Source organism: Episyrphus balteatus, chromosome 2, assembly GCF_945859705.1.
Source record: "Episyrphus balteatus chromosome 2, idEpiBalt1.1, whole genome shotgun sequence".
Lineage (NCBI taxonomy): Eukaryota > Metazoa > Arthropoda > Insecta > Diptera > Syrphidae > Episyrphus > Episyrphus balteatus.
In genome coordinates, this window is record NC_079135.1 from 74,819,709 (window position 1) to 74,839,006 (window position 19,298).

At 29.4% G+C, this 19,298-nt stretch overlaps 1 protein-coding gene across 13 annotated transcripts in view; it reads left to right on the forward strand.

Annotated features, from left to right (window-relative positions):
* The window catches only part of LOC129910628 (potassium voltage-gated channel protein Shaker), a 302,087-nt gene that overhangs the window by 274,701 nt on the left and 8,088 nt on the right, over positions 1–19,298 (forward strand). For all 13 annotated transcript variants that reach the window (XM_055988069.1, XM_055988065.1, XM_055988067.1 and 10 more), the window contains 3 exons: positions 17,637–17,758; positions 17,874–18,027; positions 18,119–18,290. In XM_055988069.1, coding sequence (XP_055844044.1) covers positions 17,637–17,758; positions 17,874–18,027; positions 18,119–18,290 — 448 coding nt within the window. The remainder of the gene's footprint in view (positions 1–17,636; positions 17,759–17,873; positions 18,028–18,118; positions 18,291–19,298) is intronic.

Consider the following 19,298-nt stretch of genomic DNA (forward strand, 5'->3'; position numbering starts at 1 on the left):
GGAAATGGTTTTTCCATTTCCTTAACTTTCTCCTTTGCTCTGCTCTTACGATCCTTTTTTCTAAAGTTAAAAACAAAAAATAAGATGAAAGAATCAACAATGCATTATTTGGCATTGGTGAAACTATTGCTTATTTTTACCATTAATATAATTTTTTTTTACCGTGATATCTCTCTGATATCTCTTCTAATAAGTAAATGTTGTCAGCAAACCTAAAAAGCTGTTAGTAGAAACTTATCAATTATATCAGGGCGGTAGGCATTCCGATGAAAAGAGTTTTGGACATCGATATTAAATTTTCTGGATTTCTCCAATATCTTTTGCAGATATTATGTGAGTATTTAATTAGATGGTAGTAATTTTTAGTTTTAAAGCAGTAGTATTTTTAGAATATTAAATTTTAAGGCTTTGGTTATTTTTTTAAATTTATTTTCAAGAGCAGTCAGGTTCATTTATTCTAATAATGTACTACAGGTCTGTGTTTTGGTGAGTGAACAGACTGAATTGTTCGCTGAATCGTTGAAACACTCAAATGAAAACTGAAAATCTGGTTTCATATTAGCAAAAATGCTGATGGAGAAATACAATGTTTTATCGAGATACGAGAACATTGATTTTTGAGCTGCAACCAAGTATGGAATTGGAGATAATCTACCGAACAGCAATGCAAAAACCTAATTTTGGAAAGATATGGACATGATCTTACTAAAAGTGGAAAGAATTCAAGTACAATGGGAATTAAAAATTTAACATAACAAAAATGAAAGATGACAAAATTCTTGGTTGAATGCTTAAAGTCAAAATAATCACATAATTATGCCAAAAAATTGCGATTTGATGTAACGGAAATGTACGTTAATTAAAAGACTTATTCACTTTAAGAACAAAACATGGACCGAGGAATAACCTTACTAAAAACGGTAGCTGATAAAAGAAGTTGAAGCACCTATACTATGATCGAATAACAAATTTATCGTTCAAATCAAATTAGATGATGCATTTTCGTTTTTCATGAATCATAAAATAACAACATAAAACAAAACAGTGACTGCGATGATAATAGTTATAAATTTGGCTCTGAAATTACATTTTCACTTTAACTTTATCTGCTACTTCTTTTTACTGACGATTTCTATATTCTCGAAATGGATAAGGACTTTACACTTTTAGCTAGCTAGGCTTGCAGGATTATTTCAGGAGTTCATAAGTATGCTATATCTTCAGAATTGTGTTGGAACGCAGTGGTACGGCTTTTGATTTGGATTCTCAGGATATCTTCTTTTGAAAACAGGTCTTTTTCAAGAGTTTCTAAGGCCTGCCTCATCTTTACGAATGTGTTGGAAATTAAGATGATAATGGGTTTTGATCTGGTTGGTTACAAGAGTTGTAAGGCATGCCTCATCGTGTTGAAACGTAGTATTTTATTGGTTCTTGAACTGGATTCTTAGGACATCTTTTCTTCAATGCAAGTTGGTTTCAGGAGTTCTAACACCTTTCTCATTTTCCTGAATGTCTTGGAACGTAGTAGACCGGGATTTTCAGGGACTGAACCGTGTTGTTTTTTTCTCAAGATACATATATTATTTTTGACGTTAAGATTTCCCCGGATTTGCTTGCTTATCATTCTATATAGCTTTACTAATCGTGATGTCATCTTTTTTTCAGCTGACTTCATTTAACTTTCCCAATCATATGTAAAAATGTGGGCGAACAACTGACATGTAGAACTTTAAGCTGCCAACTACGCTTACGCGATGTTTGATTACTTCATCTAAAAGATGCTTCACCATTGATAAAAGATCCAAGATGTTTTAGCTTTTTGCACTTGGGAAGTACAATCTTAATCTAATAAATGTGCGAAATAGGCCTTTTGGAATCAGAAAACGGAAATCATAGATATAATATTCTTATAATGTTTCAATCGTAAGTAAACAAATTATTCACTTTCAGATTTGTCATCTTACCTCCAAGCTAAAATTCAAGGATTGGTAATAAAAACCAAAGGACTTAAGAACCTTCCCTAGTCTGAGGTCTAAGGTGTCTAAGGTGAATCATGTGGTGCGTCTTACTTTGTTATTACTTCCTTTTACATTTCCATGATTAGTTCCGAAGCCTCTCTTCTTAACTGATCTACCCATAACAGATCTCGTGATTTTCTATTAGATGCCTTTTCAAATCAACTACATACATTATGGCGTGGGCTGATCCGAAAAAAAGTGTGCACTGGTTATCAGACAGCTGTTTTATTTACCTATTATCTTATGCAAATGGCTGGGTCACAAATGTATGCAGAAAAATTTTTTGCTGATTTTTTTCCGGGGAAAATGATGAAATCGTGTCAAACTTTGAATAGAACAATAATATTAAGTTTAGTTATAATCAGAGTTTATCTTCTGCCTCCGGTTGCCCAGCCAAGTTCTCTAGCAACTTTGGTCCTACACCCTTAGGAAACAACTCAGGCCTTTTTCCAACTCCTCTAACTTCTATTTTAATGATGTCAATCATTTCAAACTCGTTTTATTTGTTAACCTAGTCAAAATCAAGCTCCTCAGAAATTTTCAGTGACGTAGAATTAGAAGTTTCTGAGATATAGGACTTCAAAAATCGTAAAAACAGTAACTGACTGGCTCACTAACTAACTAATAGTCATTGGCTATTCAATATTCGCTCAATGATTTTCATGGTATTTGAAAATTTTGTAAGCGCAGCATTTTCCAACTAGTGTATCAATTTTTAAGATAGCCACTTTCAGGTAACCATCCCTTCTAGGTGAGCCTGGGAGGACATGTAATTTCTGGAAGATGACTCTATCCATTTTTACAAGGACGGATCAAAAACTGAAGTTGGAGTTGTTGGAGGTGTATACTCAGATATACTAAATTTAAGTCTCTCCTTCCGTCTTCCAAATCACTGTAGCGTGTTCCAAGCCGAACTTTAGGCGATAAAAGAAGTCCAGTCTTGGTTTAAATAAATCAAATAAAAAATCCGTATCTTCTCGGACAGCCAGCAGCCATTAAATCTCTTCATTCTGTCTCTACCAATTCAATAACTGCCTTTAACTGCCGATCATCTCTAATGGAGATGGTACAGCAATTTAACATTTGCTGTATGCCGGGTCACATTTCAGGAAACTGCTGAGCTAATGAACTTACCAAAAGTGTAAGACTGATACCTTTATTACCAAATTAGGTCAACATAGGTATTCCCATCGCTACGTGTAAACTATTGCTCAAACAAGATGCTAATAAATAAAACAATCCTTAGGTGGAATAATATCACCACATGTATAGCAACTAAACAGTTCTGGCCAGTACTCTAATTGTTTAATACTCGTACCTCAAAGCAGATCACAAATCAGCTCCCTAATAGATGTCATAACAGGACATTGTATAATAGGCAAGCAGAAGCTGCATGGATGAGGAGAAGGTGGAGTCGGTTCCTCACCTTTTCTATGAATGTCCTGCGTTATCCCAAAAGACGTAGACTCCATTAAGGAGAATTCTACTATAACAATCTTAGTGATCTAGCGTTTTATTAGAAGCTCCAAATGGTTCAACAAATAGAAACACAAAAATTTCAAATATTCATTGTAGTATCACAACGGACCAATCATGGTCTAAGTATATCAGCTCTCCAGCAATATAACCTATCCTATACACACTTTGTCATGTTGGGCTATCGTTATTCCTGAAAAGTCAGTCTTGCATCAATAACTGATGCAGATTTTGTACTCTCTGCTATATTTGTAGCACATTTCTTGTTTTCTTCTTTCTTCATCTTTTTATTTTCCTGCACTCTTCATTTTGCACACCTTTTTCGTATCCAAATTTTACCAATTTATGGATCAAAAGAAACCTCTGTTTTGTTGCTTGCCGTCCTCATCTCCACACTGAATTATCTCTCAGAAGACCATGTTGTTGGGGGAATGCCATTCATCATCTTTCTCCATTTGAGTTTAATTTCTCTGAAGAATAAGGTATCTATTTTGTCTGATGGGAGTAAGTTGTGTTTAAACATATAGGATTTTTTCACCAGGAGAATTACTACCTCTGTATCCAAAACCTCAATTACAGTCTTAAAATCCCTTAGACCGCCCGAAACATTAATTCAAATGTCCCCCAGCACTAAAAATCGTTCCTTGAGAAGTTGTTATCTAGCCAAAATGCCAGTGACTGCACTTTTAAAATTGCCTTAACGCTACCAATTAGCTCTTCAGCATGGTACCGATTCGGTGTTTACCTTACTTTAGCTGCTAATAGAACCTTTTGTATGCTTTTCTAAACATCATCACGTTTTTTGTTTATTAGATCCACTTACTATTTCTTCATCATCTCATCCGTAATCCGTTAGATTTGATTCGATAACACTGGTCAACAAGGTTTTTGCCACAAGAACCAAAATATACTTTTCTATATGTTTTTGATATGCTGAACTCGATTCTGAAGTCAGAGAATATTTATTGGCCTTGGTTTTTGAAATATTACCGTTAAAAAATGTCGAAAAACGTCATATTGGCTGTTTTCGAGGTTATGTTTTATGTGGGGTAATTCATTATGAAAAAATTTCTAACGGTACCTATAAGAAATGGTTTTATTCTTCCAAAAAATGTTTAAATCTTTCCGATATCTCTTTTACTGCATGAGATATTTAAAATTTAAGGAGTGGTCTTTAACTCAGAAATAGCACTAGCCAAACAAATTAAACTTTTTTTGCCACAAGAACCAAAATATACTTTTCTAAAGGTTTTTTGGGTTGCTAAACTCAAATCTGCAATCAGAAAAATTCTATTGGCCTCCGTTCTTGAAATATTACCGTTATAAAATGCAAAAAAAAAGTTTTTTTTATAACGGTTATATTTCAAGAACGGAAGCTAATAGAATTTTTCTGATTGGGGATTCGAGTTTAGCGATCCAAAAAACCTGTAGAAAAGTATGTTTTGGTTTTGTGGCAAAAATTTTATGACCAGGGACTTAAACTTTAAATTAAACTTAGTTTCTCTTTGGCTTACTAACTGAAACTTAAGATATCTTGAGCAATAAAAGAGATATCGGCAAAATTTTAACAGTTTCTGAAAGAAGAATATCTGTTCTTATAATCACCGGTACAAATTTCTTTATAATGAATTACCCCACATAAAAACAGAAGCTAGAAAACAGCCAAAATGACGTTTTATAATGGTAATATCTCAAAAACGGAGGCCAATTAAATTTTTTTGACTTCAGATTCGAGTTTAGCATATCAAAAACCTATAGAAAAGTATATCTTGGTTCTTGTGGCAAAAAAAGTTCAATTTTGTTGGCCAGTGTAATTTTGAACTGAGATTAGTATCCACTGCGTAAGCTTTTTCATCTGTCCTACTCTACTGGACTCGTTCCGAGTGGATGGAAAACCGCATTTGTCCAGCCTGTCCCTAAAAAAGGCGAATCCTCCTCACCCTCCAACTATCGACCAATTGCACTCACGTCCCTTCTTTCCAAGGTCATGGAAACGCTGATTAATTTCCAGCTTAAGAAATATCTCGAAGAACGGAAGCTTCTTAATGACCGGCAGTACGGCTTTCGTAGCAATAGTTCCACTGGTGATCTGATGGTATATCTCACCGAACAGTGGAACAAATCTTTGCATCGTTTTGGAGAAAGCAAGATTATTGCGCTTGATATTTCAAAGGCATTTGATAGAGTTTGGCATCAAGCTCTCTTATCGAAAATGCATGCATTCGGTATCGATGATTCTCTTCTTCATTGGATTAGAAATAACCTTTCGGGCCGTTCAATACAAGTCGTATTGGATGGTTTCAAGTCTGAAACCCACAAAATAAACGCTGGTGTGCCCCAGGACTCCGTTTTGTCTCCGACTCTCTTTCTCATTTTCATTAATGATTTGCTCTCTGAAACTTCTAATCCATTGTTTCGCAGATGATAGTACCCTCAGCTTTTCATATTCGTTTGAAGATTCACACCCATGTCCTTCGGATGTGGAACTTCAACGACAAAATATGATAAGCTCATTAAATTCTGATCTTGACAGCATTGTTCAATGGGGAATAAAAAATCGTGTAGAATTTAATGCATCAAAAACACAATGCTGCTTACTATCATTAAAACGGAACCTTCCACCCATGCCACTATCAATGAGTGGCATTTGCATCGAGGAAACTGAGAAACTTTCCATTCTCGGTATGAGTGTAACAAACCACCTTCTGTGGAACGAACACATATTCGATGTCGCCAAAAACGCTGCGAAATGTTTAGGTTTTCTCCGAAGATGCAAGAAATTCTTCTCATCTTCTGATCTAGCTGTAATCTATAAAGCTTACATTCGACCAAAACTTGAATACAATTGTCACATCTGGGCAGGTGCTCCGATAACGTATTTGAGTTTCTTGGACAGAATACAAAAACGTGCTTTTTAAAATGATAGATGATAGATCGATAACTGAGATAATTGCGTCCCTAGACCACCGACGTAATGTGTCATGTCTCTCCTTGTTTTATCGCTATTTTTATAAACAATGTTCAGATGAAATAGCTAGTTGCATTCCTCCCCTGAAAAAATTTAACCGTAATACTCGCGCTTCTAGGAATGCTCATCAGTTTACCCTTGAGCCCAACTTCGGACGTACCGTCAAATACAGAGATTCTTTCTTTAGCCGCACCACACGAATGTGGAATATATTACCCGCCTCTGTTTTTCCAGAGCTTTAAAACTAATGTGCATCGGTTTCTCCTTTTAAATCCCTCCCTATTTTCCTGAAGCTCGCACTGTGTTTAACATATTAAGGGTATTTAACTCCCTTTAGTGCGCGTTAATTATAAAAAAAAAAAAATGGTTGTGGATTAGTGTCTGTTTTTCTAATTAAATAGTGTTTTCATTTTGCTAAAAATTTTCTGAAAAATATCTCGAAATTATTTTGCAAGCTTTTCAAACCGGTATTCTCCTGTTTTAGTTGTTTGTTCAAAAAAAAAATTGGAACGAATTATTTTTTTGAAGGTAAACACCCTCCAGTGAATGGACTTTTTTAGTAGAGACAGTACTCAAAAACTATTAGATTTAGACAAAAATGGTTGATTTAAAAAAAGGGATCATCATTGAAAACTGAAAGGCCAACAGAGATGAGTTTACGCTCCCATCATTGAATTTAACGACTGCCTTAAGGCCGTGGTAAATTGTTCATGCCAAAAATTAATCTTTAAGAGCTGAATTTATCAAGGACTGAAAAATTTCGGTATTTTCTGACATTTATTGCATCTATGGAAAATTTGAGATTGATCGAAAACTTAAGATTTTCTTTGAACAATAGCTATGAACAACGGCGAAAAAAAATTAGAGCTACTGGATTTACTACAGAATCGACAAAAATACTGAGCTATTGGTCGAATTATGAATATGAATATATCAACCTATTTCCTGTTCACCTCCTGCGTACCTGAAAACTTCTCTTATAAGTCGCTCAGCCCTCCTTACTAGCCTAATGATAGCTGCATACAACGAACGGTTAATTCAAACATTATAACGAAAATATTAAAGCAAACCAGCGAAATGTTCAGCGGCCATAACAAGTAGATTGGAAGAACCCCCTAAGAAGGTGGCACATTTAAAAACAAATCAACAATTTCTCGGTGAAGCTTGTATCTCTTCTGCAGCAATTCTAATGGAAACCAATGGATTCAACATTTGAAATACCTGAAATATACGATGATTATTTGATTTTATTAAGTGTCAAAGTGTCCTAAAACTACAATACTTGCATATTATTTCCATTTTGATGAAGAGACCATAATTAACAAACAAAACAAAAAAAGTAATTGAAATATTTGATTCTTCAAATTAATTAATGATTAATTTTATTATTAAAGAAATCTTTGATAAAATGATCTTCGAGAGAAATATTTTTAAATTAATTGATACATTTTTGAGTAGTTCTCCAGCTAAAGAACTTATAGTTTAACAAAAAGCTAATAAAGTAGGTAAATTATCTCATAATCTTCAGTAATCAAATATAATAGTATTCGATAGATTCTGGTAGCATATTTTTGCTAAGAAAAAAAAAAACAAAAACCTTGAAGATCGTAATTCATATTTATCATTGTAATTTGAGTAAAATAAAATTGATAGAACAGGTATCAACATTTAATTCAAAAACCAAACTTTTCTCAAACATATTCATCCTCATTTCAAACTCAAAACATCAACTCAAGCTAAAATCAGGATACCGGTTTAAATATTTGAAAAACCAAACTGATTCTGGCTTAATTTCTAAAAAACACCAATTCATTATTCGCAAAAAAAAAAACTCAAAATTGAAAAAAAAAAAAAAGAAAAACATCAAACACTTTTTAGTAAATTACTCAGTACAATATTCCTGATAACATATTTCAAGGTCATCAAAATCAGTAGGCAACCCCCTTTTGCAAATAATTACCAAGAAAATTTGATAGTACAGCAACTGTTTCTATTCATATTTTTTTAAAAACTTAAAACTGTGACAAAAAAAATTTTCTCTAAAATCATTTAAAAACAAAAAAAAAAAAATGCCTTGTTTATACCTCTTTTATTTCTCTTTAAATGGCGCAAGCGTTTTACAAAAAAAATTATATATATATTTAATTAAATAAAACACACAATTTTTTTTTCTAAGAATTTGAAGCTTACTTATTTGTACAATTTAAATGTGGTGAATAAATAAATGTTTTTTATTTTAATTAATTTTTTTTTTTTTTTTTTGATAAAATTAAACAACAAAAATGGTTTCGTATCGTTTTTTGTTTTTAGTACAAAAAAAAAATCACAACTAAAAATCAATTTTATCGCATAAATGTTTGTAATTTTTTATATAACTCCTTTTTTCTCTAAAAAAAAATAATCAAAAAAAAAAAAAAAAAAAAACAAGGCAATAATATCAAATAATCATAAATATTGTTTAAATTTTCCAATAAAACATACCTACCTACGCAACTTTTTTCTCTAATATTCACATTGTATTTTTGGACGCCACTAATAATAATGTGCTATTACATTTCATAACCTTAATTAACAAAAATTAAATTTTGCTTAATTGCTTGGTTTATAGTTTTGTGTACCTGTATACAAGATGGCGTTGCTAATCTTTGATATATAAAATGATATAATTTTGTTTCCATAAATTAAAAAAAAAAATTAATTTTTTTCAAATTATTGTCACATGTTAGAGTATATTCATATAAATTATGGTGGTGCTAATGTTTGTAAAACTAAAAACTGTGCAGTGGGTATACTTAAGCATTGTCATAAAAAAAAAAAACAAAAACAAAAAAAAAACACAAAAATTATTGGAAAACTTTAAAATATACAAATTAGTCAATATTATTTTTTTTTTCTTCCCAAGAAAGCTCGATCGTTTACATAATAAAACAGAGCATCCCTATATTCAAAAATAATATCATTTGTGCCTTTGAAAAACAAAAATCAAAAAAACCAACCAAAATCAATGCCTCTGTTTGCAAAGCGTGCATGTATAACCTTATTTTTTGTATGCTTAAAATTTTTCCACTCGATCATATGCTTTCAATGTATATTTTTTTTAGTTTTCAATTTTTTATTACACTAAATAAAAATTATTTCTCTTCAAAATATAAACAAACAAAAATCAAATCAAACAAACAACAAACAAAAAGGAAATACAAATCCTTGCTTATCAAGCCTTCATTCTCTTCGATTCTGAGCGCAAAATGGGTCTGTCAAAAAAAAAAAAATAATCAAATCTTCATTTTTTTAAGCCTGGATGTCAACGACAGATATTAAATTCTATCGAAAAAAAAAAAAAATAAAAATAAAACAAAAAAATCAAATACAATTATTAATTAAGACTAGGATATTAATTAAGTAGTAGATAGGTTCGAATTTAAATGTTGAATGTTTAGATGGATTAGATTAAGATATTTGGTGGTGAGTAGCTTATAATGATATTGTTAATTATATTATGCAAAAATATTTATTTTTGTTTTTAAATAAAATAAAAAAGGTAAAGATGTTGAACTTCAATCGGTAAGTGAGCAACTTTCTATGTTAACTTATAGTTTATTTGTTTTTAAACTTTCCATTTAGTTGACTTCCTTGTTTCTATTTTTTTTTCTTTTATTTTTCTTTAAAAAAAAAAGAACCAAAACTTTTTATCTTAATTGAATTGAAATATTTTTCACTATCAAAAATTTAAAACAACAACTGTCTACCACCAAACATCAAAAATCTACAGTATTAAACAATCATACAGCCTATCTACTCTAAATATATAAAAAAAAAAGTATCCCTTCTAAAATTCAAAACTTCACTTACTTACCACACTATCTAAAATATACTTTCTTATAGTACCGCCCGCTGCCGACACGTCGATATTATGGCGTTTAAAAAAAAATACTAATTTTTCATTTTGTCTTTTTTTTCTTTCATTTATCTTACAGTTGATTAAAATAATTTTTGTTTTTTTTTTTTTTTTTGAATTTTTTACAAAACAAAAAAATTAATTTATATGTAGTCTTTTCAGCTGAACCTGAAAATATATAATATCAAATAAAATTTATTGTACTAGTTTAAAAACAATAATTTCTAGGTAGGTATTGTTTTTCTTTTTTCTGTTCAAATGAATCAACGTAATAATTCAAATAAAAAATAATAAAAATCCTTTTTTTCTATAATAATAATAATTAATATTGTAAATGATTAAAAAATATTCATTAGCGATATTTTTTTTTTTTATTTTTAATTTTTGTAAGAGACCCATAATACATAATATATAATTATGCATAATGTCTTTGTCTAATGGCAAGAGAGGACATTGTAAAATTGCATTTTTTGCTTTGAAATAAAAGCTTCGCTTTCTACTGTAAATAACATAATAAGATTGGATTATTACATTTTTTTCTAGAAGAATAACAACTTTTTTAACAAATCAAAATAATAAAGTAATCATTACAAAAAAAAAAAAAAAAACACAAATATTTTTGCATGTATTTTTTTGCTTTTTTATGTGTATATGTTTGGTGTTGTAAAATTTGTTTAATCTTTTTAAATAACAAAACAAAAATATTAATCTAATTTTGAATTTTAAAAGACATCCTTGGAAATTTGTTTAAAGAAATTTTGCGATCTTTAAATTAGTTTTCCGAAACATTTTTATGTCCAATGATTTTTTTAACTTGTTTACACTAGTGTTAGATTTATTCGATTTTTTAAGAGTAATTTTTTGCGTTGCATCTTAGAAAAATTTTGAATCGAATTTTATTTCGAGTTACCAAAATCTTTTTTCAAAGCAAATCGCATTACTTAGACACAAAAAAAAATGAATTTTATGAATTTTTTGGGCAGCGTTCCATAGACTTTTTCATAGGGTTTTTGAAAACCAATATCCACATCACGTATGTTCTGCTTCATTACAAAACTACTTTTTGAGTTTTTTTTTTTGGAAGCGCCTTTAACTGTGATACTAAAATCTGTGATGAAATGTTAGCTAAAATTCTTTATACTGTGATATATTTAAAGAAAAAACAACCAAATTCTTAGCATTTTGAATTTTTTTCTCTAACTTTTCTACCTCGATGAGAAAAATCAGTAATAGATAGTAAAATCTACACAAATAAGGTAGAAACAACAAAAATATAGGCTTAGGGTAAATTAGGGCATTATGGCATACCTAAGCACAAACTCAAATAACTTTACTACGGACTACAATTTTTACTTCAATCATTTTTTTTAATTAAGTTTCATAAAAACGTAACATAAATAAATTATTTAAGAATACAAATTTAAGCTTTTTAACAAAAAATAATTTAAATTAAAAATAGTCCAAAAAAAACCATATTGCCCTATGTACGGGCAATATGGCGAACCCCATTTACTTCGGAACCCTTCACTTTTTTTACGTATATTCAGCATTTCTGAAATATAATTGTAAATAAGTTTCATAAAATTAACGTTAAATTGAGGTTATTTTCAAATTTAAAAAAATGCAGAGTTACTTTTGAAATTAGTTTTACATAAGGGCATTATGGCGCAGTCGGGTATAATATAGCGCCATAATGCCCTTATTGCATCTGCGCCATATTGCAAAATATACACATATTCACAAAACTCCAAAAACTAAACAAAATTCTTACTTCAGTTAAAATATAACAAGTGATATAACCAAACCAAAACTGTACTCTGCGTTTCACTCTTTACAACAAACACGTGCACTGTATACTTACCGAGATGCACACAAACAAAAACAAAGCGATATTATATTGGAACCCAGAACCGGTATATTTTTTTTGTTTTCTTTTTTGTTTGGCACAAAAATAATAGCACTGACCTGCGATCGTCACAAGGCTAGTGTTCGACGAAGTCCAAAGTTTCTGCATTGGTTTTATTTAAATGCGAGTATTGGAAGTATGCTAGTTGAGAGGTGCGCCATAATGCCCGGTGCGCTATAATGCCCGAAGTTACCCTAAAGCTAATTACCAGACATTTGGCAACTTTGAGAATGTCAATTTTGAATGTCTTCTTTAAAAATCATTGATGTTTTTTTCAAAAACTTGTGAATGGTATAAACAATTTGTTTATCAAACAACTAGATATAAGAATTTTTTTTTAATGTAATCTCTGGAGTGTCAGAAGGCAGCCATTTAGGCCCTTTATTATTATTTATTTTTTTTTATTTGGCAATCTTTTAGTTTATTCCTTCAAATTTTGAAATATTGCAACGTGAATTTATTTTACTTTTTAACCGTTTTAAGATTTGGTCAGCTTATCAACCAAACGATTTTTTCCATTTGCCTTTCTAGATATCTGCTTTCCAAAGTAGGTTAATTTTTTAAAGGCTTTTATATTTTGAGCTTGAAATTTCTATGCTTTATTGCCAAATTTACAACGTTCACTGCTGTAAAAACTATGATCGTCGGTTTGTCTGGAGCCTCCATTTGTTTCATTACTTTAACAATCTATTAATCTTCAGCTCTTGACTACAAGGTCATTGCCAAGCTCCGAAATGTTACCATTGTTAAAAGGTTTGCAAAAATATTTATTAAAATTCAAATATTTCGGATACTTTACTTCTATAAAAACAAAGCTGTCTATTTTGTAACGAAATGAGTTTTTTAGTTCAGTATTTTGTGAAAGGGTTGTCTGTTGTTGTTATTAATACAATACTTAGAAGACTCGACAATAGATTGAATTTCAACGCTGGCTGGCAAATATTTTATATTTATCAAATCCGTCGGCCTCATAAGGAAACCTCGTAACTCCACCTATTTTCGAAAATGACTTTTGAATGCCATTTTTTTAGAAAACATGTCAGCGGGTCAACCCAGAAAATTTGAAGTCATTCCGAAAACTCTAAATAGACTTAAATTTTGCTCAGCATGTTACTCCCCAAACTACTCTGTTGACTCTCTACTCTTTCGTTTCTCCTGTAAAATTTTGATTTTCGGAGTTACGAGGTTTCCTATGGAGGTGTCTGATCAGAAATTTAACAATTTTTCATATTCATCCCCGATTTTGTTCTTCTGTGTGAATTTGTTTCAAGGTTTGTGATAAAATTCCTAGGAGAACATATGTTTTATTTATTTTATTTATTGTAGTTTTGAAGAATAAGCATCTATATCATTGATTTATTTGATATGAGTTCCTTGGTACAGAAATAGACCGTGATATTCAAGGTTAACATGTTCTTAGAAGTAAGCAGCGGTCCCTAACAGTCTAAAAAAAATTATAAGTGTTCATTGTGTGTTCATTAAATGCCCAAGATCTTGTCCTTTGGTTTCCTTTTTTAAGACTGCAACTTCGATACACCTAACTACTAAAATTCTTTAAGTGACACCATGAACTGTTATTTTTATTATTAAGGCAAAAAATTATCACCACTACGACTTTATAAAAACTCGCATGACAAATCGTTGTTTTGTCTATAAAATCTTTTGATATGTATAAGTTCTTTAAAATATTTAGATAGCTATTGATTTCTTGTACATATTTTCGTTATACATTGTTGGCACTATTTATTCTGAGCCAATACAAAATAGCAACAAAAACAAAAGAATTATAAGCTTTCAATGTATAAAATTTTTAATTTTTTAAATATGCTTTTGAGCTAACTTAAGCAAAACTACCAATCTAGGAGAGTTGTACGTTGCTTTCTTCCTTATTAAACATTCAAGATGTTCTCAAAATGCCTAACGTGCATGAGCGTTACTCTTCTTGTTATCAAAACAATATTGCTTGGCATACGGTTACCAGCTATTGATTTAGGAAACGCCTTTAAAATCAAGAAGAAAAATGCTTTTGTTACTTAAAAAATTGTATTTATAAAATTCTTTCGAGCACGAACTGACTAAGTAACTAAGTTTAATATAAGTTACATATTATGGCTTAGGAAAAATAGCTTAGTAAATAACAATAAAAATAATTAAAAATTTCAAACTTGAACTAATATCTGCATGTTTGTTTCTAATTTTAGTGTATCATTGTGAATGCTTTCCTTCATTAATTTTCTTTCTTTTTTTTTTTGAAAATCTTGGCTTAAACTTTACTCGAAATACAAATTAAATATAAATAAATATATATAAAATACTTAATGCAATGCATCATGTTCTCTTCAACTTACTTTAACTAAGATTACTAGAAAAAAGATCTTTACCTTTATGAATAAATTTATTATTAAATTATTATAAATATTTGTTTTTTTTTAATTTTTTAACAATGGCATCGGTCATAAATTGTTTTTAGTTAACGTCATTTAATTTTGTTTCATTTAATTTATTTTAGCGTGTCATTCGTTTTAATAAACGGTTTACAATTTTTCACGATATTTGTGAAGGAGAACAGGTATTGGAATAATATCTTTTTGAGCGCTAGGTTGTTGTACGTTTTTTTTTTTTGTCTTCAAACAATAATATTTATATTATTATCAATGTAAATATAATATTTAATTTTGCGTTGCAATTATATCATTAGGTTCTGGGCGTTAAAGGTATTAATAGATTATTTTGAGCGCTAGGTATTTCTGAGTTAAATGTTTTTTTGGTGAATATTTTTAAAATGCACAAGGAGATTTTATTTATTAGTTATAGAAAAATGTATAAATTTATTTGGAATATATTTGAATACCATTTGTTTAATTAAAATTCTTATATTAACCGGAACCGGAAGTGCAGTTTTAAAAATTGTCCTAAAAATTTTTGAATTTTTTTTTAAGGTTACTTTTGAGCTTTCTTTTTTAAACAAGATCTTGAATATTTTAAAAACGGCTTGAGCTACGAAATTGTTTTCAAAAGCTACAATAAATTTATTCTTAAATGAAGCCTCAAAAGCCCCTAGATAGTCCCGAAACCCATGGCCTCCGAACCTTACGAAAACGGAAACTTTAAACGCTTTTTCCTCGTAACGATTTTTTTTTTCCGCGCCATGCAACATAACTCAAAAACTAATGATGCTATCGACTTGAAATAAATTGCAAATTTATCTTTAATTTATTGGCCATTGCATGAACCTAAAAGTTCAATAAAATTTTTACAATAAATATTTTTTTTAACAATTTGTTTATAAAAAAACATTGTGTTTTTTCGTTTTTTTTTTGGTATCTAATTTTTATTGTACACTTTTTTTTACTAAATTTAGGTTCATGCAATGCGTATAAGTATATTTTATTGATTATAAATAATTATCTGCACCTAGGCATTGCACGACGCAAACTCGAGGCGTCAACTTTAAAGATCTGTAGAGCCGCCATTTTTTTTTTTTTTTTTTGTACTTCAAAAAAATTGTATCAATACTTCATAATATCAATAATATCACATAATTTTTTTTAAATTTCGATAAATGCTTTCAGTTTTCCAAAAAAAATTATTGAAAAAGCTGTCGTCCAGAGGGATTTCCCCCCTTAAGTTGGAATAAAAAATGACTGGGTGGAGCTACAAAATTAATTTTTGAGCAATAAATTAGCTTTTAATTAGCTACAATTTTGGGCATCAAAAAAATAATAATTTTCCTTTTTTCGACCGGTAACTTCCATCTTATTTTTTTTTAATATCACAAAACTGTTGAGTCTACAAAAACCAAGTTTGTGAAATTGAAAAACATTTAAAAAGCTAAAAATTTGGAGATAAATTTTGTCCACTAACTTCAGACTTATTTTAGCGGAAAATTCAATAATTCAAAAACTATGCGAGCTAAAAAATTTACTTAAAATTCATCGACATCAAAAAAAAGGCGTCTTTAAGATCTATTTATAACTGATAAAAGTTTCCAAATTTTTTTTTTTTACATTCGAAGGCAGATATCTGCGGACCAAAGTCGCGGAACAAATATTGGTTTACAGATATTTGCTCAGAGATCACAGTGAATAGGCTCATGAATTTAGTTTAAAAAATTACAAATTTTTCACATTATCGATAAAAATCGAAGTTAACTAAAAAAATCGCTTTTTAAAAAAGTCCTCCAAATTCATCGATTGTTACATCAAAAGAAAGATCTCTTTAACTAAAAGTTTCTTTGAAGTTTGGTTGCTAAGTTATATTTTATTTATATAAACAGTTTTTCTTACTTAATTTTACGTGAAGCTCAGGTATCCGTTGGTTGGGGGCACCGAGGCACTGTTTCGACTAGAGAGCATAGGTTTTTTAGTAACAAAACTATTTTTTTTTAAATAAAAGCAGTTTGAATTTTTTTTTTCTTAAAAAAATAACTCAATAATATTAAGAAATTTAAGAATATGTTCTAAATAGAAGCTCAAATTTACTCAACCTCGTTTAATATTAATATTTAAATCAGTTAAGTAATAAATAATACTAAATATGTATATAAAGTGATAAATTTCTTTTTAATACAATACCTAGCCAGTAAATAACTCGGAACTTAAGTTACTTATTTGACCTATTCAGTTATTGTGAAACGCAAATGAGGTTTTACTTAACAAAAACAAGCTCAAAGTATTTTATTCTAACTTTTGGTCAGACATGTTGAAAAAAGGCATTAGTATCATAGTTTTTGTTAACAATAATAATTCATTATAATTTCACTAGCAAAATTAACAACACATTATGCTGACTGACTGACTTTTAGTACTTACGTAAGATTTGTATTTGTTTTACTTTGTACTATACTTAAATAAACGCACATCATACTTACATATATCATAAGTAAAGTATAATATAAAATTCAATGTAGCAAGCCTCTTTTTTGTTTAAAACGATAATTGAAATATTTTTTTTATCTAACGCTCAAAATAATTTAAAAATATCTGTCCTCCTTCATGTAAACGGATTTCTTTCCTGTAAAAATAATATAAAACAATTGCGCTTTTTGTATGCTTTAAGTATACTTTTCTTCTTATATAATGCCAGAAATAATATTTAATTTTAATTTTGAATTTAAACTTTAAATAATTATAAAAGCTCTCGCTTAATTTTATTAAAATAAACGAAGCTAGAACATATTTTTTTTTTGTAAAAACACAATTAAAGGTAATATTGAGAAAAAGATATATAAAGAAAAGTTTCTAATGTACTTTTCTTTAATTAAATTGATGTGAACCAAAATTTTGTATCGAAGAAAAAGGAATAATTTATCCAAAAATTTGCACAAATTAATACTAAAATGAGGAAAAAAAAATTGCTTTGAATGTATTTCAGGTGTTCAATACAACAACAAACGGAACAAAAATCGAGGAAGACGAGGTGCCTGACATAACAGATCCTTTCTTCCTTATAGAAACAATATGTATTGTATGGTTTACCTTTGAACTTAGCGTCAGGTAATAAATTGTAAAATCATTTAAAATTGATATTTTTTTTATAATATAATTATATATTATTAATTTTATATATGTATACATAATAATAATTATTTTTGATTATTCAATTATCAAGGTTCTTCGCATGTCCGAATAAGTTAAATTTCTGCAGGGATGTGATGAATGTTATCGATATAATCGCAATCATTCCTTACTTTATTACATTAGCGACTGTTATTGCCGAGGAGGAAGACACGTTAAATCTCCCGAAAGCACCTGTTAGTCCACAGGTATTTATATAAAATATTTAAAATTTTGACTCGTTTACTTATTTTTTATGTTTATACCTTTTTTAAAAAATAAATTAATATTTTTTTTTAGGACAAGTCAACGAATCAGGCTATGTCCTTGGCTATATTACGAGTGATACGATTAGTTCGAGTATTTCGAATATTTAAATTGTCAAGGCATTCGAAAGGCTTGCAAATTTTAGGACGAACACTTAAAGCCTCAATGCGAGAACTAGGTTTACTTATATTTTTCTTATTCATAGGTAAGTCTAATATTCAACAATAACAAAAAATTATCACACTGCCAACATATATTTAAAAAATTTACATACATTTATTTAGGAAAATTAAAAAAATATTGAACAGAAAATTAAATTTTTAGCAACAAAAAAAAAATTAATAAAAATGATCTCTCAAAAGAAATTTCACTAAAAAAACAAAAAAAAAAGATAAACAAACAAAAAAATTAACCCTCTTCTTTTATGTTTTTTTTTTTTATTATTAAAAATATATAAATAATATTTTTTTTATGTTTTTTTGTTTGTTGCTGAGTAGACAATCAAAAATAATGTATTCTAAGCAAAGCAGGCACAAATACTAGAAATATATAATAATAAACAAATTGTGGATTCTTAGTTTGCGAAAATATATTTTTGAAATAATTTTAAGCAAGAAATTTCAATTTTCTTTAAGTTAAAATACGATTATTAAATGGATTAAATTAAAAAAAAAATAGCTATTTATCAGATTTTTTTTCTTAACTTTTGATTAATTTATCGATAAATCTATCAAGAAAGAATTAGAAAATCTCTTCGAACTATAAATACCTACATAATTTTCCCTTATTGTTTTAATATTTATTTTTTGTTTTCTCTCCTTTTAATTGAATGTCTATTTTACGTAAAATTTTTATGTCAATAAATGTTCCAGTATATCTTTTGTGTCCTCAATGGTTTTTAACAAACGAACAAATTTAGTAGCCTGTTTCCAATGTTATAATACGTGGTGGAAATTTTTTCCGCTAAAGTTGTAAGAAATTTAAGAATGACCTTAATTTATCCAATAATTCAAAATTGGTTGGGTTTGGTTTTAATAACTTAAAAGGTATCCTAATAAGAAATCCTGAAGCTGATCTTATTAAATTCAGTTCAGAGTTGGGAAACTACAAAAAAACGTAGAGCAGCCAATAGTGGAACCCCTCAGGGAGGAATCTTATCACCTCTCCTATGGAGCTTGGTAGTCAACAAAATGCTATTTGACCTAGGCCTAGA